The sequence below is a fragment of the Eleutherodactylus coqui genome, chromosome 1 (assembly GCF_035609145.1).
Source record: "Eleutherodactylus coqui strain aEleCoq1 chromosome 1, aEleCoq1.hap1, whole genome shotgun sequence".
In the NCBI taxonomy this organism is placed as follows: Eukaryota; Metazoa; Chordata; class Amphibia; order Anura; family Eleutherodactylidae; genus Eleutherodactylus; species Eleutherodactylus coqui.
In genome coordinates this window covers 384538891-384561356 of record NC_089837.1, presented here as the reverse complement: position 1 = coordinate 384561356, position 22466 = coordinate 384538891, and the positions used below count along the sequence as shown (strand labels likewise).

The following is a 22466-nucleotide window of genomic DNA, read 5'->3' as shown; positions in this document are numbered from 1 at the left end:
TACCAAAAACAACTAAAACCTCCCATTAACAACTATTATAATCTAAAAATAAGTGACTCCATAAAAAATTCAATAGAACTTATCACTATCAATTGTGTTTATTGTGGTCCTATTAAAACGAGCCAAATTATTAATTAAATCAATAGTCTTAAATCATGTTGTAATGGTTTTATCCAAATGTGAAGAAAAGTCAATATATATTTACAAAGTATCAAAAAAATTTTTTTTTATATAGCGTGCACAAAGAAGGCGATTTTCAATGTAGATGCAGCAAAATCGATAGCTTATTGTATATACCACCCCAAACCCAGGAAAAAAAGAAAGGGGGAAAAAAAAAGGAAAAATAGAAAAACATGCAGTCCACATGTGTAATGTATTACATGATTTTATTTCATTTTTGTTTTTTTTAAAGGTTATGGGGTTTGGTTTGTATCTGATGGATGGCAGTGTGAGCAACATCTATAAACTGGATGCTAAGAAGAGAATTAATCTCACCAAAATAGATAAGTTCTTTAAGGTACTGACAGAAATGATAATGCTTTTGTTATATTCAGCAAACCGATAAACCGAAGCTATGAGACTGTGGGTTGTGTTTTGTATTGCAGCTCGGCCACTTTCACTTAAGTAGGCAGCTGCTACAGTACCAGACACAGCCCATGAATAAAAGTGGCACTGTTTCTTTAACAGTCAAAGAAAAAAATCAATATAGACTGTCCACAAAGAACAAATACCATGAAAAATTCTGCATTGCAATGTGTGTTGAATCAGCTTTAGGGCGCATTCAGACGACCGTATATCGGACAGGTTTTCACGCCCAGCCAATATACTGTGTCCCTCTCTGCAGGGGGAAGAGGCTGGAAGAGCTAGGAGCAGTGCTCTGAGCTCCCGCCCCCTCTCCGCCAACTCTCCACCCCCCTGCACTATTTTCAATGAGGAGAGGCAGGACAGGGGTGCAGCTAATTCCAGAAACTTAGCCCCGCCCTGCCTCCTCTCATTGCAAATAATGCTAAGGGGTGGAGAGGGGGCAGGAGCTCAGCACTGCTCCCAGCTCTTCCAGCCTCCTCCCCTGCAGAGAGCTGCCGTATATTGGCCGGCGTGAATACGCGGCCGATATACGGTCGTCTGAATGCACCCTTAGGCTCTGTTTTTTTCTCCCCTTACAAGTTTTGCCCAATTCCAAAGTGAACAGTATTCACACAGGAAAAGAACCCATTAATTTGAGTGGGTAAACGCACAAATGATATATCTTTTCTTTTTTTTTTTAATTCTTGGACTAATGGTCCAAGTTAGAAAAGTCTCTATTGTCCTATTTTTGTGTGATTCCTCCTCCAGGAATCACTCCATTGTTTTTCATGGCAGCATTAAACACATTGCAATTGCGTGCAAGTGCGATGTGTTTTGAATGCAGGCTACTAAATGAAAAACGAACCAGTGAGTGCAGAGAAGAGAAAAACGCTCAATAGCGTGTGTTCTTCACTGACCAAAATCGCACTTGCCCCTGTGAATATAGACTAAAAATGTTTGTTCTTAAGCAGCAAGCATGCAGAATAATAGTGGGAAAATATGGACTGAAGTAAAACTCTGTGCGCTACTATTCATCTTTCCATATGTAGCCCCTAGAAGTCTGACTGTACTATTACATTTCATCCCCGTCACAAAGTATTCATGAAACTTCCTCTTACTATAGCCATAAGTATGTGATGTAGATATAGATCTGTATAGTCACATGTCCTTAACCCTGAGAAGGCATCAGGCGTAAGTAGTTAAGATTCCGGTAGATACTCACCCAGTTCTTGTAATTGGGTGGTATTTTTTGGGCAATCGTGCCATATTTTCTCAGCGCTAACATCTTACCCTTTTTTCACCCGTCTAATGAGCGCAGCAGCTGCAGGTGGTGCCACTGTTCGGGGACATGCAGATAGAACTTGCAAGATACATTAAAACCAGCGCACATTATGAGGAGAATAAATCCAGGTAAGCCTTCCAAGTGTCTGCCAGCTTTATGACTACGTGAATGAGCCCGAATGCAGAGGATAATAACCGTGCTAGTAATGACGTATTGTCGTAAATGCACCTGATTCCTCACGTTAAACTCACATACAATTGAGTTGCATATACAACCGTTGCCAAAGATGCTTCTTTACTGGAGTCTTTCCCTTTTCGGAGGGTATCTGAACTAATTGTAGAATAAGTCAGGGCAGCTTATATTTCTTGAAGTTTTTCTCTGCACTCATCCATAAACATGTCAACTTGCTTCCCACCACACCCTTGCTGTATGGTAAGAGCGCTCTTGCATATAGAGGGGGCAATAACAATAGTTATTGTATATTTGATCATTTTTTTCACCACATCTGAACTATGATTCTTTACTGTTAATATAGCCAGCAAATTCCAAGTATCTCGGCACTTTAATGTTGTGGTGGGATGGTCCATGATGATTTAGTGAATCCTGCACTCAGCAGGGGGTTGGACTCGACGACCCTGGAGGTCCCTTTCAACTCTACCAGTCTATAATTTCTGGCATAAAGTATTTGAGCTATATTCTTTTTCTTAATTTACAATGTTTTTTAATAAATGCTTTTTTAAAAAAGGTTTTCTCCAATTGTAATACTCTAGTTTGTACTTTCAAACAGGTGGACATGTACATCATCCAGCAGCAGTCCTCAATACAACATCTGTGAACAGATGATCCAGATTAGAGAGGACCACATGCGATTTATCTCGGAGCTAGCACGGTACAGCAATAGTGAGGTGCGTTTTACCCACAGCTCTGTGTTCTTGTAGGGCTAAATAGATTCAATAACTAAAGGAATTACACTGTCATTGTAAAGCACAGGGATGATTTAGTGCTGGTAGCCAAAGGCCTACTACATCCTTAGTATTTTGTGCTAGGAGGGTAACTTGTGGGATTTTAAAGCCATTGCTTTATCATAAAATGTATGCTTGTCTTAAAGGGGACCTGTCATATCAAACATGCTGCCCAAACTGCAGGCAGCATGTAATGGAGCGGGAGGCGCTGAGCGGATTGATGTATAAAAAAAATATTATGGCTTTAACCCTTTCCAATCCAATTTGTATCCTGGATTTCCTAGGGGGCTTACTCTTTTTCTGACGTTATACAATGGCGCTATATGCTGGCAAAAGCCAGTACTGCATGAGGTGACACTTTGGATAGACTCCCAACAGCAGAGAGGCTGGCAATATACAGTAAGAGAACCCTGATGAATGTTTTCCAACATCGGAGTTGTACAGCCTTAAATCATAATGTCTTCAGAGGTCAGACAGTGGATTGGAAAGGGTTGAAATCCTACAAGTTACCCTCCTAGCACAAAATGCTAAGGAGGAAGTGATAGGTTCCCTTTATGTAAAAATATTGACACTTTCCTTAAAACTCCTTAAAATATTGGGAAGTATGAGATACATTTTTTAAAATCATTTTTCCACTGTATTTCCCCCATACGTTAGGTGGTAACTGGATCTGGTCGCCAAGAAGCCCAGAAGACTGACGCAGAGTACCGGAAGCTTTTTGACTTGTCCTTACAAGGGCTTCAGCTGTTGTCACAATGGAGTGCACATGTGATGGAAGTGGTAGGTCCTAGAAAAGAACCTAATTTCCTTGTTCTAATTTCCTTGTTCTGTCTTCCTTTAAAGGAGATGTCCCGAGGCAGCAAGTGGGTCTATACACTTCTGTATGGCCATAATAATGCACTTTGTAATGTACATTGTGCATTAATTATGAGCCATACAGAAGTTATAAAAAGTTTTATACTTACCTGCTCCGTTGCTGGCGTCCTCGTCTCCATGGTGCCGACTAATTTTTGGCCTCCGATGGCCAAATTAGCCGCGCTTGCGCAGTCCGGGTCTTCAGCAGTCTTCTATGGAGCCGCTCGTGCCAGAGAGCGGCTCCGTGTAGCTCCGCCCCGTCACGTGCCGATTCCAGCCAATCAGGAGGCTGGAATCGGCAGTGGACCGCACAGAAGAGCTGCGGTCCACGAAGACAGAGGATCCCGGCGGCCATCTTCAGCAGGTGAGTATGAAGACGCCGGACCGCCGGGATTCAGGTAAGCGCTGTGCGGGTGGTTTTTTTAACCCCTGCATCGGGGTTGTCTCGCGCCGAACGGGGGGGGGGTTTAAAAAAAAAAAAACCCGTTTCGGCGCGGGACATCTCCTTTAACTTACAGTGTGGGCAAAATATCACGAAACCTCACTGCACTCACTAAAGAGCACTTTCCCCAATATCCTTTCTATACATTGAAGTTGTCAGGCTTTTCTACACTTGGAGAACTGCCTCTCCTCTGCTTTGTTAGGTGAAGGAAATAACCATTTTGGGTAACATATGAAACTTTTCTACATGAATCTTTCTCTGTTTTTATGTAAACTAATATATTTCTGACATATTAGGTGTCCTAAAGTATGCCTCCATTTTTAAAGAGCAGGAAACGTGAAGCAGGTCATGTATGCAATAAGAAACTTGCATATCAGAAAAGTCTACAGGATTTCTTCAGAAACGGCAGCTGGACAGCATATAGTTTATGCTGCACTGTCAACAGAAATCTGGTTCTGTCTCGTAGGCCTCCCTCACACAGGCATTTGCAAAAACGCTGTATTTACTGGGATTTCAGCAGCGCTGCCATGCGTTTTCAGCAAAACTCCACTACGTGAAAAAAACAATATTCACCTAGTAGGCGCAGTCCAGGTCCCTCCCACTGTTCTACGGCGTCCCTGCAGGCTTTCAGGCACTTGTCATCGCCAACAGAGCATCTCTTGATGGTAACGGGGTTGCAAGACCCCACCTCCAGCAAGAGATTGCTCTGATTGGCTGAGCCATAGGCTCAGCCAAACGGAGTCAGCGCTCGATACACCAATCACAGCCGGTTCATCAAGCGCTGGCTCAGATTGGCTCAGCCAGCGCTTGATGAACCAATTAAAGCAATCTCTTGCTGGAAGCGAGGTCTTCAAACCCCATTACTATCAAGAGATGCTCTGTTGGCGATGACAAATGCCTGAAAGCCTGCCCGAAGTGGGAGAGCAGCGGGAGGGATCCGGACGGCGCCTGCTAGGTGAATATTGCTTTTTTTCCCCACATAGTGTAGCTTTTGCAGTAGGGCATATATTTCAAGCTCTTCCACCCCCCTCCCGCCCCCAGAAAATCAGGTTAGTGATGCCACAACAGCTCTGAAACCGCTGCCCATTAATTTCAGTGGGTGACATACAGCTAAAAACGCCCAAAAATAGAACATTCATCGCTGTAAAAGTGCAGTGTTGAAAGCACTGCGTTTTTAACGCTGGTGTGAGTAGCCCCATTGAAATGAATGAGTGTTGTACAGCATTTAGTGCAGTGCTGAAAACGCTAAACGCTGAAAAAAAACGCTTGTGTGAGGGAGGTCTTAGTCCCACATATTCTGTGGCCTATTTGGTTAGCCTAGTTCATACAGATTGCCATAAAAGCTGTACAACTAATGGTACAAAATATTAATATTGGTTAAATTTTGGGTTTAAAATTCATCATTCTAAATGCAGCAAATAACTTTAGTCTACTGACAGTGATTTTCCCAATAAAACTGAATTGGTAGTGGGACAGCCCATAGTGAAAGCATTCATTTGATCTACTTGGCGTATTGTTTGGTTAGCATTAGGTAGATGAAGCAAAAAATAAAACCTGTTAAAGATTTGTTAATTTAATGTCTTTGCTCTGCTGTCTTTTAATAGTACTCATGGAAACTCGTGCACCCTACTGATAAGTACTCCAACAAAGACTGCCCAGACAATGCCGAAGAGTATGAGCGAGCCACACGTTACAACTACACCAGCGAAGAGAAGTTTGCTCTTGTGGAAGTATGCCATTTCTTTCTTTTTTTTCTTTTTTGGCTAAATAAAACCTTACAATAGAAACCCCTATACCCACCCAACCCTCCAACCAAAGAACAATATGGAATGTATACAGGTACACCGCTAGCAAGCCACATCCCCAAAGGAGGCACCCCAGCACCTCATGCCCACCCACATAATCATATATATTTTTGAGCTGCGCAGGCGGGTTAAAGGAATAAGGGCTTATATTCACCCAACCCGTGTCCCTGTGACTCTAGCGTTATGTTCACCCCTCCGGCATTACAGGCTGCATTCAGCTTGTTGATGGGACGTCACAGGCTTAATGCAGTCAATCACAGACCTCAACAATAGCCTGGGCAGCATCAAATAATATTTTTTCTTGATCTTGGAAACCCCCTATTTAAAGCGATCTTCCAGTCTTTGAAAACCAAGATGGCCTCACCAATTGTCTGACTAGCCCTGTACATTAGTATGCATCAATAGTATAAAATACTACACACCTTTGGTTAACCAGTGCTTGCCAGTCAGAGCAGCATGTAGTGCTAGTCTACCTAGGCAGACTACCTCTACCTGTATTAAAGGTTTCTTTAAAGCTAGAAGTGGATTTAACAGCTATGGAAAATATAAAGGAAGACTGCATGAAAAACTGCTAAAAAATGGGTGAGAAATTGCCTACAAATACACTCCCCTCTTAAATTGAGAGCTCATACTGATTTGGGGGGAAAAAAAGGTTATGCGGTTTAATGAAAGTGTAGACAATATTGCATTGAGAGGTAATCGCAGCCTAACTACACTCCAGACCTGAGAAATGTACCATGCTTTATTCCTTCTCACGCTCACATGGGTCTCAGAAGCAAAGGTATAGGGATTTGTTTTAAACAGGTGATTGTACTAAAGCAGCATGATGATTCTGCTGAAAATGGCCCCATTTTTCAGCTATTTGAGCAGCTGCAAGTATGCTTTAGGTGAAAGAGATTGGCGTGAACTACACCCTGAAGAACTCCCTAAAAGATCATTGATCAGGCTAATTGCTAGGTGCAATGTAGTTGTGGGACTTTCATGATTCACTGGTATTATAAAGGATTTGTGGGACGAGTGTTGGATATGACGTGCTTGCCAAATATCGGTGCATGCTTGGCTAATTTTGACTTTTTTTTAATTTATATCCGTAGGTGATTGCCATGATTAAAGGCTTGCAGGTTCTGATGGGCCGGATGGAGAGTGTTTTTAACCATGCCATTCGCCATACCATATATGCAGCATTGCAGGATTTTGCTCAGGTTACCCTACGAGAACCACTGAGACAGGCTATTAAGAAAAAGAAAAATGTCATTCAAAGGTGGGGATTAGTGACGGAACCCATGTTTATTTTTAGGCTTTCTTAAAGGGGTTGTTCAGTAGAAATCTATGTATGGCTTATCCTCAGGATACGCCATCAGTAGTTTACAACTGGACAACCCCTTTAATTTCATATTTTACAGTCAATAGTCAAAGTTAACATTTTGTCGAAAACCCGGATCCAGTACTCTGCATTTGTAGTTTTCTGTTTCACAGAACTCCTAAGTAGCTTTTGTATATGCTGTGCCTGTGTAAACAGTTAAGGAAATGCAGAACACCCAGCATCGACCATCAAAGATTAAACCCTTTCCAATCCAATTTCCCTGCGCTTGTTAGATTCCTTGTAATTATTCAACAGAAACACCTAAAAATGACCTGTCGTGATGTTCTTAGCACTTTTTGAAAATTAAACTTGAAATATGTATATTATATATGTATATTACAGTATGCAGGAGAGAGGTCTGTCATTGGACATCTCTCCTGCATACTGTAAGATACATATGCAGAAGAGAACTCTGATGACGGACCTCTGTTCTGCATGGTGTTAGAAATGTGTCAGACCTTGTCCAACATGAGACAGGGAAATCTCAATGCCAGACAAGGTCTGACAGTGGATTGGGAAGGGTTAGGGCTATGGGCACCAATGCTCACTTTTTAATTTTTTTTCTAATTCATTTATTTCTACTCTATTTTTGTAATTGGAAGGAATTAAAAAAATGTAAACACTCCTCTTCTGCACTTGGAGTATATTCCTATACAGTGCCATCTGGAGGGCTCTCTTTCTTACAAAATCAATCGGCCTCATCAAAGGTATGTTCCCACTTACCGGAAAATAGGGCAGACTGTCTGCACCAAATTACGCATCAAAAACATTCAGAAAACTTCTCAAAATTGGTGCAGATTTTGATGCGGTCTTCAATGTGGATCCATGGCAAATTTCTGCCTTTAAAGTGAAATCTGCTGCGGAGCTACATCAAAACCACTTTGATGTGTTTTTTGCCGCAGTGGAATGTAGTGCGGATTGCATGCTGCGGACAATCGGCACCATTTTCCGGTACGTGGAAACCTTTCCTGAAGGGTAGGGAGTGTTTAATGTCTAATCTATAGCGGATAACGGGGTTTACAGCTGGGAGTGCTGGGGAAGGGGATCATGTGCAGCCAGCATTTATTATATTGGTATAAATGATGATTTTTACTGCTGGTGACAATTGCTACTAGCTGCTTTTCATTGGCCAGTAGGACAAGAACACCACCTCGAATGCGCAAAAGCACAAACCCTACAGCAAATTTCATAGAAAATGTATTTTTTTTTAAAATTTTTTCATGAAAACAGCATGTTTTTTAGAGTATGCGAGAAAATGAGAAACCCATGGAAACACAGGCAAAAAACTTGCTACTATGTTGCTTAATTGCATACGTGTTTTAGTGTCCTTCAGGCAATCAGAAAAACTGTTTGTGACTGGGGCGCCGGATGTGAACCGTTTAACGACCCTGCTCTTAGAGGAGAGAAGGACCCTAAGACTGGTTTTGATATCAAAGTTCCCAGGCGTGCCGTGGGACCATCTAGCACTCAGGTACACCATTTTCTAGGCTGACGCCCAGTTTTAGTATCTAAGCCCTTTTTATAGATAGTGAGTAGTAATGTTAAGCGACTGTAGTGTTTTTACATATTTACCCATTATTCACCATGTGAACTGATGGAAGATACATTGTACTGGTAACTTTAGCTTTCCGTTGCCAGCTAAGTGATATGCCAACTATCTGTCTATATTATATATGATCTGTAAATTTTAGTAATTATCTATTTACTATTACGTTCTACTTATAAGGACATACTGTCCATTACACCATAAACAATAGAAAGTAGTAATTCTGTTTGTGTCCAGCTCATATTGCATGTAGCAATTGGCATGCTCATTTTTAGGCCTTGGGCATTATGTAATTGTATGTTACCTGTTTTAAAATATATACATTGCAATTAATTTGACCTAATTTGTATCTAATTTTTTTGCAATTTTAATGAAATGATGGATGGGAATTGAGAATGGAGTGATTTCAGCTGCTTCAGCTATTACAAGGATGAAGAGGTTAATCTCACATTCGAACCAATCGATTACCACCAATGTTTTCTTCTTTTTTTCTCTTCCTTTGCTTTGGATGGCTGGAAGGGATGTGCATCTCTCTGGGCATTGTGCTGCAACCTTCTGTCTGTCGCTTTACCACTAACGACCCTTGTGCTGTTAATTGTTATCTGGTAATTATACTAAGCAATCTGCAAATTCCGAAAATTGGCAATAACAGCTGTTGCATGCTTTTGTCACTTTTACTTATAATCTAATCCTCTTTTAGAAACAGAAGTCTTAGGGTGGTTTCACATTGGCTCTTGGGGTTCTATTTTTCTGCTCCATTCTGGGAGTAGGAAAGAAGAATCCCCGTCGCCTGACCGCTCCATCTTAGGATGGTACCAAACAGCGCCGAACTGACCCCATTGGCTGTAATATGGTCGGTTTGGTTTCTGCTTAGCTGCCCGGCGCTTTTTCTTCCACTATTTTGTGCCAGGTCTTTGATGGAACTTCCTTTCAAAGGTTCCAACGTAGATGTGAAACCACCCTTATTTTACTGAAAGCAAAAATTTACACTTTCAACACAAAATAAAAATGTTACTATGTTCTACACTGTTTTTTTTTTTATTTATTATAATTGTTATTGCAGACAACAGTTCCCCTTTTAGTTGAGGTGATTAATTTCATCCACAAAACAGATTTTCACATAATAAGCCACTTAAAGGGACTTTCCAGCCTCAAGATTTTACGAATAGCTGACAATAATACATAACTAAAGGTGTAATACACACCTTATTAATCCTCTGCCACACCTGTGCCAAAGCTTCCTTGATCTTCCATGTGTCTTTGTCTACTGGGATCCGGTGAGGACACCAGCTGTAGCAATAACATGTCGTCACCCCTGAGGTCACTACTGCAGCAATAACATGTCACAACTCGCTGGATCCTGGTAAACCTAGACCGACTAGGAAAGCATCAGCAAGGGATTTGTAAAGTATTAGTCCTTCTGTTATTTTATGTTATCGTCAGTTGTTTGTAGATTTTGGGGGTTGCAAATCCCTATTTAAAGTATTTATAAGCAATTTCCTAATGGCACTTCCTTTTCATTCTGGCTCCCTTTAAAAGCGAGTGTAATAATCCTGCAGATCTCCGGGGTGGACAAATTGGCGAGTGCCACACTTGGTGGTCCATCAATGTGGTGTTTGTAGCTTGTAGATGGTGAAATGTCAGAACATTGTCACAGCCCCTCAGTGCTGTCCGTTTACAGAATGCAGTGATTTGTTGCAGATTTTCCGTGCAGATCTTGCACCAAGTATACTACAATGTATGCAAACAGATTTGCTGCAAAATCATCCACTTTATCTACCTAAGGCTGCCTGCACACGAGCGGAAATACCGCCGCGGGATTTCCGCCGCTGAAAGTTTGCATAGGAGTGCATTAAAATACGCACTCCTATGCAGACGGCCGCGGTTTGGCCGCGCGAAATCTCGCTCGGCAAACAAACCGCGGCACGTCCTAATTTTCTGCGGGGCACGCACTCACCCGGCCGCCGGCTCCGGTCTGCGCATGCGCCGGCTGCGCGGCAGCCGGCACATGAAAGAGCCGGGGCCGCCAGGCGCGGGTGAGTACGCGCTCGTCCCTGCAGGCGCTCGGGTCGGATCGCGCGGCGAGAATTCTCGCTGCCGGATCCGACCCGCTCGTCTGCAGGCGGCCTAAACAGGGCTGTTTTTCCCTGCTTTGATATCAAAAGCAAGTAATTCTAATGTTGGTGATATTAGGAAGTTGCTCTTAATATACCTCCTTGATGTCATATGCAAAATAGCATAAATTAGAGATCCATTACAATTTTGTTTGTTTTCTACACAAAACCAAATTTGAGTAGCACAAAACCATTGGAAGTCAGCTTGGACAGGGCTTTGTTTCGCTAACACACTAATCTTTTCTTTCCTTTCTGATTTCCTCCTACCCGTTCCTCCTCTGTGTTCTTGGTCTCCTTTCGTTCCTACCCGTTGGTTTTCAGCTCTTCCTGATGCGCACAATGGCAGAATCCCTGAACTCTGCAGAGCTGTTCAAACAGCTCAAATCTTTGGGGATGGAAAAGTTGTTGATTGTGGTAACAAAGTTTCTGAGGCAGTCCTACTCCTATCCAACTCTTTTAAACTTTGGTGGTAAGACGATATTTCTTTTACCCTGTTTAAATAAAATGTTCCTCTGCCCATATCCAGTGCATAGAAATGGTCGTTGTATGTGTGCAGGACTTCTCTTTAAACAAATGCAAATTGTAACACAAGATGTTTTCAATTTTCCACCCTCCTTATGTCCTGTCTGTCATTTACCTATTGGACTTGGAGTCCTATACACTAGATAAAATAGGCCTCGGTCATCAGAGTTGAAAAATTGGCCTCTTTTGATCCATAGCCAGTGCTCATCTATCATTTTCTAAACAGTCATGACTAAATGGACTGCGATTGGGTTGCTATGGGGCAATAAGGCCACTATTTCAATCTTAAGCCATTAGTCCCTAATGAATACGTGCATGAAATTCTGTATTCAGTTTACTGGTAAATGACAGAAACCACAAATGCATTGGCGCTTGGCCTCCCCAAAGTTTGATATCTAAATGACATAGGACTAAATGTTGAGGGTGAAAAAATGGTATTTGTTTGTCTGATGATGCCTCTGTTTTAATATGCTTTTGTCTATTTTCTCCTTTCTTGTATTTCTTCATCTGTGAATGCCTTTTCCTATTAAATGACACAGCTATACATGGTGAGAACCATGCTAGAGTCACTCATTGCTGATAAAAGTGGTTCCAAGAAAACGCTAAGAAGTAGCCTAGAGGGTCCCACCATATTGGATATAGAAAAATTTCACCGCGAATCATTCTTCTACACACACTTGCTTAATTTCAGTGGTAAGATTATGGTATGAACGGTGTGCTGCTTATATGTCCTCATTAGTCCTCTAACCACTTGGCCAGTGTGTTATCACTTATCCCAGTAAGTCCATCCTCTTGTGACCTCTTGCTTTGCTTGCTCCTGAATATGGCACAAAAGAGAGCTGCTTTTAACTGCATGGTACAACCGAGAAAAAGAGGTCATTTACTCATGTCTTAAGGCATTCATCCGTATCCCATAACTGTTCTGAGGGCTGCAACCTTATGGGAAACAAGTTACCATATTCCTTAGGTTTGTGCCATTATGGAATGACAAAGCCGTTTCACGCTCACGGTGTTTTCCATATGGTAGATCTGTGTCAATACCATGTATGAAATAAATTAGTAGACCAATGTGCTGCTTCCCTGACAGCTTTATATGGCACAGTGCTTTTTAACGTATGGACCTCCAATGGATAGAACTTAAAAGGGTGCTTAGAGACGTGAGAAGTTTTTTTTTGTTTTTTTGTTTGTTTGTTTTAATGGGCTTAAAATGAAATAAAATGGAATACTCATCTGTCCCAGCTGCTTCCTATCCACAAAGACTGCCACACGAAACCTGGAAGAAGCTGCGGGCAGTCATGGGCCGTTAATTGTGCACGTGACCCTATAGCTACTCAGTCTCCAGCGATAGTTCTTCCATGGCCACTGTAGGCTGTGAGTGGCTGAGCGGTCACGTGCACAATGAAAGGGTTTTTCGGGGCTTCATGCAGCAGGCAGCAGGGCTACAGCACTGGACAGGGAGCTACCGGGATAAATGAGTTTTCAATTCACTTTAAGCCCTTATTATTTTTTTAAAATTTTTTTTAATGTTCCTGGAAACCCCTTTAAAATATGAAGTCAGAATATTCTGTGGTACACATACTTAATTTGAAGGAGAAAACGTATAATTTGTATGAATGGGATTTTACAGATTTTAGAATGAGTGTCCACCATATGAGTATTCACCACAGGGACATAATGAATTTATTACCCGGGTTCCCTCTGCCTATATATTTATACACTAGGACAAGCTCTGTTCGTACTCTGTTCTACCAGTGCTTGTGACAGGTTTTTGACATTTTAAAGCCAAGCATATTTACTCTGTCACATATGGAGTGAGAAGATGAACAATTACTAATCTAATACTCTAATCACTCTTTTACGCTGTTCAACCTAGTAGATGCCACAGTCATTGCTGGCAATGGCATTTGTATGTGTTTATAAAAAAAACACAATGCTTTAAATATTGAAATGTAAAGAACAAGAAACCTACACATATTAGGTATCACCAATATGTTACAACCCATGCTATAAAATATTACGTTATTTAATCTACACAGTAAATTCCATTAAAAAAATAATTTTTTGTTTATCTCGCCTCCCCTAAACAGAAAAGTAATATATACCTTAAAAAACAAAGCTTCCATACAACTCTGACTGAAAAATCCAATGGCCTTGGATTGTGGTGCAACACAGTCTGTATGTGGGGAAAAAAGTGTGTTTTGGAAAAGTAATAAAACTTTTCCAAAATCTCTAAGTTTGGTGTTCTCCAAATTGCAATGACCTGTAGAATATTTTGTGTATTTTGAACATTAGCTTATTTTACTTTTTATGTAGGGTTTATTGGGATCTGGTGCCCTCGTGGTTCTTTTCATTATATTCCGGCCTTTGTATTTTGTCTACTCGCTCTTCTCCACCCAGTTTCTTCCTTTTTATTTACCCCTTCCGGCTCCTTATTTTTTCTTTCTTCTTTTTGCCGCAGCCTACTTTGACAAATTCTCTGGGCACTGGTTGTCACTCTAGATTTGCTTGCAATGTTGACCTTGTATAATTGCTAAATCTCCCTGTGGAGCTTTGATTCCACCCTAGCTCTATGGCTGGGTTCACACTTGACGGAAACTGTGCAGAAATCTTGCGAATGACCACACGGAAATTCCACAAGATTACTGTCGGAGAAATTCAGCTTCAAAATCCGCGGCCTTTCGGGTTTTCGAGCGGTTTCGCCGTCTGCATTCTGTTGTGGCCATCTCTCCCCATGGAGAGGAGACCGGCCGCCGTGGAAACTGGAGAAAAATTGACATGTCACGGATTTGAATTCCACGACGCATGTCAATTTCAGCTCTGATTAGCTGCAGTGTGTGGCGAGTTAAAACCGCAGGCGGAATTTCCGTGGAGAAAGTCTGCACGGACATTCCGTGGCAATTCTGTCCTGTGTGAACTTAGCCTAATTCAACATTGTGTCTTGTTTCAGTAATGTATCTGGCTTAATTTAGGTCACTTGTATAACAGGCCACAGTAGGGGCTGCTCTTCCCTGTAGATTGTATACAAATTTTCCCTGTTACTTGCTATCCACCTAATGAAGGTCTTGAGTTTGCAAAGAAGAAAATCCCAAAAAACAGTGAAATAGCTTTTTTTTTTTAATTGCCCTAACAGCAAAAAAATTAATCAAAGTTATTAAATATGTTGTATGTACCCATAATTTGTTCCTATAAAGACTAGAACTCGTTCTGCAAAATACAAGGTCTCTTATAGCTACATAAATGGAAAAAAATGAAACCGTTACGGTCACTAAGCGGCTTGCACTTACGGTGACCGTTATGCACTAAATACTTTTAGATGAGACATAAATTCAAAATCTACAATACCAAAGTGACATTTTTTGGAGAGTGTTTCCAGTTTTCAATGTGACTGTGAGGAGGTTAATGAAACCATCCCACTATTACTTGCAGCTTGCAGCTTTTGTTGCTGTTCCCATCCTAGGAACTTGTCCAGAGATGCGGGCCAATTTAGGGTGTTGCTCAGTATTGTTACTAAAAAGTTTCTTATTAACCCCCTAGTGACAGCCCCATAGTGTTGTTACGTCGTATATAAGTGGGCTTTAATCCCCAGGGACGTGAAAACCTGCTTCCTCTGAGGATTAAAGCCCTGTGGGCTGAGGACATGACGGCTCAATGCTGTCGGCTCCCAAAGGTAGCCGACAACCTGGAGCTGTCATGGGGGGCCACAGGAAGCTTCCCCCGGTGTCACAATCGCATTAAAGTAAATAAAAAATGGAAAAAAAGTTAGAGTTGCAGATCCCCTCACGGATTGCATCCATGAGGGGCATGGAAACTAATCACCCCCGTCCTCCACAATGTCCCGCGACGATCCGGTCCGAAAAGGACCTTCGGCCGTCATCTACGCATGCGTGCCAAAAGGAAAAATGGCGACGTGTGCAGAAGACCAGATCGTCGCGGGACATTTGAAATCTCCTTCAGTAGCCGGGAAGCAGGAGAAGTCACCAGGGACCGCGGTGACCGGTCCCGGGGCCCATGATTGCTGTTAATAAAATAAAGTTAACGTCTCACCTCATGACTTGGATCCATGAGGGGAGGTGAAAATACTCATCCCTGTCCTCTGATGCCCCGCTGCGATCTGGTCCTTCCAGGACCGTGCGTCACCTTCTGCGCATGCACGCCCGACGTTTCCGTGCACAGAAGGGCTCACGCCTCAGGAGATTTAAATCCCTCTGCTCTCGGCTGTATGTGGTTCCCAGTCACATGATCACTGTTATCCGATGGATAACAGTGATCATGTAAGGGTAAAAAGGTTTTTCATCTCCCCTCACGAATCAAACCAATGAGGAAGGATGAAATTACATATCAAAAAGACCCCCGAATTTATCCGCGGAATTTTACCTGACTTCTACGCACTTGCCTGTCGCTAAAATGGTGTACGCATGGGCAAAAGCCGCAGATTGCTCGAGTAACCTAAAATCTCCCTTCTCCCGGCTACCAAACATAGCTGAGAGCCTGGAGATTTCACAGGGGGCCGCATTACACAGTCCCTGGTCACGTGATTGCCGCTATCCAATGGATAACAGTGATCAGGTAAAAGTTAAAAAAAAAAAAAAAAAAGTTAAGATTTCATCTTCCGTCACGGATCCAATCCATGATGGGAGGTGAAATTACTTACCTGTAGCCTCCGGCGATGTCCCCTGATGGGATCTTGATCCGCTGACCTTTCCCCAACTTTGGCGCATGCGTCCATTGGCAAAATATTGGACACAAGCGCAGAAGCTAGGGAGGGCCTGGGAGATGAAAAATCTCCTGGCTACTAAAGGTAGCCGAGAGCCTGGAGCAGTGACTGAGGGCTGCGGTGAGCGGTCCCCAGTCACGTGATTGCCAGTATCCAATTCTAACACCTATGAGCCTTTGCAATTTTGGTTTGGTGTAGGAAAACAAAGCGTTTCTCAAAATGTTGACAATTAACGTTAAATGTGTACATCTCCTAAATGGTTAAAAAAAACAACAAAGCTTTTCAAATGTGCACCCAGAATAAAGTAAAGAGTTGAAAATTTGGATCTTAGCCAAAATTTATTCAGTATGTTTGCACATATTTCAGATATTACAAATGAAAATGTGAAAGAATAACCTTTTTTCCAAAATTTTCCTAATTTTAGCACATTTAATAAATATACACAAATTCTATTGGACTATTTTTACCACCTAGATTAAGTACAATATGTGGCAAAAAAAAGAATCACTTGGATATGCAAAACCTTTATGGAGTTATTCTATGTTAAAGTGACACATGTCAGATTTCCAAAATTTGGCTCCGTTACTAAGGTGCAAACAGGCTTCCTCACTAAGGGGTTAAAGAAATTAAAACCCTATACACTGTACATTTGTCCTCTATTCTAGCTTGCCTTAATAAATAACGGATGCAGTCAGCAATGTTCTTTCAAATTTCAGACTACAATTTTGGTACAAGGTCGCATTTTGCCTTACTAATATATCCTTCGGGAAATGGTGACCAGTAGAGATGAGCGAGCGTACTCGGAAAAGCACTACTCGCTCGAGTAATTTGCTTTATCCGAGTATCGCTGTGCTCGGGTCTGAAGATTCGGGTGCCGGCACGGAGCGGGGAGCTGCAGGGGAGAGCGGGGAGGAACGGAGGGGAGATCTTTCTCTCCCTCTCTCCCGCCCGCTCTCCCCTGCTCCCCGCTGCGACTCACCTGTCAGCCGCAGCGGCACCCGAATCTTCAGGGACGAGCACAGCGATACTCGGATAAAGCAAATTACTCGAGCGAGTAGTGCTTTTCCGAGTACTCTCGCTCATCTCTAGTGACCATGCATCGGGTTCTAATTGTTCTACAAGAATGCTTTACTGATGTCCTCTACCTTCTGTCTTTTTGTATTCACACATCTTGGATGCGTGTAGAGTGAGTCTCAAAAAAGGCATCCCCTGTAAATGTCTTTTATATACCACATACTTGATATATTAAATATAGTACACTGAATACTAATCCCCTATATCTTAAGAAGCACTAATCCTAAATTCTGCAGCTTATAAAAAGATCTACTAGTATAATTTACAAACCTCTATGCAAATGTCTCAATCTCTTCAGCTTTTCCGAACTATAAAAAATAAACAAAAATGTCGCAATGGTCATTAATATAGATATTTTCACCTTTCAACAACTTAACCGTAATTGGATTGACAATGCATTTCTTCCTAACCCATAATGACTGCCTAAGGTGAAAAAAATAGATTGTGCTTAGACAGATATGATACACTTTCAGTGTCCCTTGAAAATAACATGTAAGTAATTGTACTGCAGCGTGGGTGGAATACCAATTAACGTTTAGTTTTAAGGACTCCTGGAGAGAGCCATAAAAATTAATGCAAGGATGATTTGCCCTTGGCAGCAAATTAGATTTTCCCTTTATAAGCAATTGGTTGTCATTGGCACTCTTTCTGTTTCTTCAGGAGGTGGGTTTTGGTGTGGATCTGCACTAAAATCCACGGCATATTGTGTGCTATGAATTTTGGTGCGGGTCTGTACCAAAATCACCAAATGGTGCAGATTTTGACGTGGATCCACAGCAGATTTCATTCTTTCAACTTCAACTAAAGTGGTGAAGTCAGCAGTGGATCTGTGTCAAAATCTGCACCAATCGTGCAAATTTGCCACTGCAAAAAATCTACATCAAATCCGCATCTTGTGAATGCACCCCTAAGGTGGTAAGTTTAGAATTTTCTGTGTGAATGCCACCCCTAAAAACTGCATCAAAATCCTCGGCTTACTGCTGAAGTTTTTAGCACAGGTCCGCACGTTCATTTAGTCTGGTCAATAGACACAATGCACGTGGAATTCCAATGCAGAAAGTCACGTTTTTCTTTAAAGGATTCCACATGCGGATTTTGCTAAATCCACATGCAGGTCTATGGCAAAATGCTGTGGATTTTGACATGATTTTTTTTGAGGCGGACTTGACCTCTGACAATTCTCCTGAGATTCCGCTGTCTGAACATACCCCCTGCACCAAAATCCGGATGTCTTGAATGTGGATTTTAGTACAGAAATGCAAAGGACATTTTCTGCAGCAAATTTGTGTGTAAGATATTCAGATTTGTTTCTGGTGGATTTTTACACATGTGAATTCATCCTTAAGCTAGTGTTATTAACCTACACTAGTGTGTTTTTGGTAGTAATACATGCTGACCTTTCACTGCTGCTTCAGTACTCCTAGCTAGTATGTTTGTGCCATTACAAGGTTGGAGGCCTCGGTGCCTAATATTGTGTTCCGCTTCTTCTTAAAGAGACCTTACAGCACTGTTGTGATCTGTCCCAACTGTGGTTCAGAGAGTTCTTCTTGGAGCTGACCATGGGTCGTAGAATTCAGTTCCCTATCGAGATGTCCATGCCTTGGATTTTGACTGATCACATTCTAGAGACAAAGGAAGCATCGATGATGGAGTAAGGACTCGCATTATTCTTCAAGCCTATTCTTTTCACAATGGTCTCTTTAGCTATTTAGGTAGCAAATGGTTATAGAGCTTGTGTAGAACTATATGTAAGTAGCAGTTTATTACTTTTAGTTGGCTCTTGTGTCAGAATGATGTACAAGGCACTTGCCTCTATAGCCGGCGCAGCAGAAGTAGACTCCACAAGCACAAAATTGCTACTAGTGTTAATCTAGCCGACTCATGTTTTTCATATTTACATTTATACAACCATTTTGAACTCAAAATTATTTTGACTAATTTTTGGATGTTTTTTAGGTATGTTCTTTACTCTCTGGATCTGTATAACGACAGTGCACACTATGCCCTCACAAAGTTTAAAAAACAGTTCCTCTATGATGAGATTGAAGCTGAAGTAAGTCAACCTTTCTGTAACCTGTCCATCAGTAGTGTAGGCATTATTTATTGAAGCAGAAACTCAGACTGGCATATGCTAGATTATACTTCTATTACGGAATGTAGCCTTCAGTTTGTGACTTTACTTATTCTTAAACTGCCCGTAGGTGAACCTCTGTTTTGACCAGTTTGTGTACAAACTAGCGGACCAAATATTTGCTCATTATAAAGTTGTAGCAGGAAGGTATGTACTTCACTTTTGTACTCCTTTTAGCCCCATGTTAGTTGATTTGGATGTTGATTTGATTTTCTTTGTTGTAGTTTACTCTTGGACAAGCGGCTTCGAGCAGATTGTAAAAATCAAGGCGTCAATATTACACAACCAGCATCCAACCGTTATGACACCTTATTAAAGCAACGTCACGTTCAGGTTTGTGTTTAACCAAAAAGAGAACTGTAGCCCAAATCACAATGTGTTTGTATTTTTATTGCTTGTTTAGTGATATTTTAACAAATCTAAGGGCCTATAAAGAGCTTTTGTGAGTTTAATTCTTTTTACTAGAAGAACCAATAAAGTTTAAAGTGTACTTTTATACAATGTTATGGATCAGGGCTGTCACTAAACCATTAAGGACCAATCGCGGTAAATATACGGTGCTATCAGCTTTAATCCCTACCGTTAACAAAAATACGGCGCAAGATAAAAGCCCCTGCTTCTGTAATCAAGCAGGAGCAGGTCGGGTTCTCAGCTGTTAGTTATAGTTGAGGACCTGGGGGAGAAGCGGTTTTTAACCACTTCTGCGTTCTCCTTTCCTGGTTAGATAGTGCTTAATGAGCACTATGTAGTAAAAGGTGAAAGCGGAAGTATTTCCACTATGCGACCCAGCAATTATGTGAGCGCTGTGAGTCCCATGTTACAGCACAGCTGCAGGGTCCTAGTAGACCCTGATCAGCTCTGCCAGTGACTATTGTCACTACAGGAGGATAATTTCCCTTCCCTGAAAAGCCAATTAAAAGTAGTGTAAAAAAAAAATAAATTACTTGCCTGTCGGCTGCTGCTATGTCCCCACGGGGATGAAGAACACATCTGCATGGGGCAGATGTTTCCTTCATCCCCGCTAGTTAAAAGAATTCCCATGCTGCTACATCTACATTCTTCAATTCTCTACCGCAGCTGTCACACGTCAGCTGCAGTAGAGGATTCTGCTGCCGGCAATTGATTTCAGGGAATATAAGCCCTTCCCCGAAAATCAAGTGAAAGTGCTTTAAAAAACAAAGAAAATAGATTCTCACCTCCCTTCAGCTGCGGGGGCACAGCCGCGCCTTCTCCTGCTTTCCCCTGCACTGTGGTGCTGATCTATCAGCAGGCGGGGATTTAAAATCCACGCCTGCTGAAAGAGCTGAATGTGATTGGCTGGGGTGCTCAGCCAGTCACCGGCAGCTCTCGCCCGTCATTCATTCGGGGTGAGTGTCACAGCTGCGGTTGTCATGTGTGACAGCTGTGGTTGAGAATTAAAGAATTCCTCTGCTGCATCTGCCACAGATGGGGCAGATGTAACAGCAGGGCATTCTTTTAACTAGTGGGGATGAAGGAAACATCTGCTACATGCGGCAGATGTGTTCTTCATCCCTGCGGGGGACACAGTAGCGCTGGACAGGTAAGTATTTTCTTTAACACTAAAATTTTTCTTTTTCAGTGAAGAGCTTATATGTAAAGCCCTTCCCTGAAAAAGAATGCAGGGGTGCCAGAAGACCATTGTTTTCAATGAAGCCGCCGGCAGCCGCGGCTCCATTGAAAACAATGCGTGCATGTCCTATCTTTGCAAGCACGCACCTGCAAAATACAGACATGTGCACACACTATAGGGAATGCATTGTTGTAAATACAAGCGTGTTTTTGTGCGTGCGTATGTACGCACAAAAACACGCTCGTGTGAACGCACCCTGAGACTGAAGTATCCTTGCATAGTGTCAGATTGTGTAGTGAAAGGGCCCATTAACAAGAGGGATGGTAACCCCAGTTGTCAGTTTATTTATACATCTTCAGGAGGGATAACAGAGATGTTACGTATTACAGAGTTCTAAGAAAAGATGCTCTAGCGTTCTTTTATGGCGAATGCAAGTAATTGATGAAACAGTTATTAAACAGGCCCTGACCTAAAAAGCAACAAAAATAAACTTCCATTATTCAAGGCAAGAAAGTTTTGGGCACATTTATTACAGCTATTTAACCTATTACATAGGTGGCAAACATTTTAGTGAGGCAGTCTGAACCTGCGCCAAATCACAGTGACGCATGCTGCTTAAATTTAGTGCAGTTTTTGCACATTTGACTCCTTTGCTTCCGTTAGTCCAATTTCTTTGTGCCCAGAAACTGGTATAAAGCAGCGCTACATGTAGCACATTTTACAACTCAACAAATGTGGGACTTCTTTTCTAGACCCTTTTAAAAAGTGTCTAGTAAGGTGTAAGCCTCTGTTCTATTTAGCACATCGTTAATTGGTCCAAAATAATTTAGTGCCGAGATTTTGGCCCCACTGTCTGAATTTTGGTTCAATAGGAATAGCAAATTATTGTGTTTTTGAAAATGTGGTCTTACCACTTTATTATATACACTTAGAAAATCTCTAGTAGTGAATTTTGTTCTCTTTACTACTTTTAGCTCTTGGGCAGATCTATTGATCTCAATCGATTGATCACTCAGAGAATTATTGCAGCTATGTATAAATCTCTGGAATTGGCAATTGGACGGTTTGAAAGTGAGGATCTTACATCCATAGTGGTAAGTGCCATTTTCTATTAGATAGAATCAAGCCTGGACAGAATTTTTTGAGACCATTTGCCCTTGTTTGTCTAATAACCTCTACCTTCAGGTCCAGGAAGCTACATAGATAAGAGAAAACAAAATGTTTTTATTTAAATAATCTGCATTTAAATTAGCAATATGTTATAATGGTTATTCAGTCTTTAACAAAAGATTATTCTATATTATGACTGATTCCAACCTGCTGTAAGAAGATAGCTGGAGAGCGGCTGGGGACAGTGATGCACTACTGCTGCTTGTTAACAATATATTTCTAGTTCTTATTGACAGTAAGATCGTCTTCCTTTCTGAAATATTCATCTTTCCGTCTCTGAACACTGCAGTCATGTGTTTTCTTAATAGGATCTTGTCAGGAATTCTCACTT

The 22466-nt window shown here is 41.6% G+C and overlaps 1 protein-coding gene across 2 annotated transcripts in view; it reads left to right on the top strand.

Annotated features, from left to right (window-relative positions):
* CYFIP1 (cytoplasmic FMR1 interacting protein 1) overlaps nucleotides 1–22466 on the top strand; it is a 98727-nt gene that overhangs the window by 30835 nt on the left and 45426 nt on the right. The window contains exons 9-21 of one of the 2 annotated variants that reach the window (XM_066579384.1): nucleotides 413–517; nucleotides 1883–1974; nucleotides 2634–2751; nucleotides 3466–3588; nucleotides 5710–5835; nucleotides 7005–7171; nucleotides 8597–8744; nucleotides 11255–11402; nucleotides 18738–18894; nucleotides 19200–19296; nucleotides 19445–19521; nucleotides 19599–19707; nucleotides 21940–22059. In XM_066579384.1, the coding sequence (XP_066435481.1) occupies nucleotides 413–517; nucleotides 1883–1974; nucleotides 2634–2751; nucleotides 3466–3588; nucleotides 5710–5835; nucleotides 7005–7171; nucleotides 8597–8744; nucleotides 11255–11402; nucleotides 18738–18894; nucleotides 19200–19296; nucleotides 19445–19521; nucleotides 19599–19707; nucleotides 21940–22059 (1587 nt within the window). Of the gene's footprint in view, nucleotides 1–412; nucleotides 518–1882; nucleotides 1975–2633; nucleotides 2752–3465; nucleotides 3589–5709; nucleotides 5836–7004; nucleotides 7172–8596; nucleotides 8745–11254; nucleotides 11403–11994; nucleotides 12149–18737; nucleotides 18895–19199; nucleotides 19297–19444; nucleotides 19522–19598; nucleotides 19708–21939; nucleotides 22060–22466 lie in introns of both variants that reach the window. The other variant, XM_066579377.1, reaches the window with a different exon arrangement.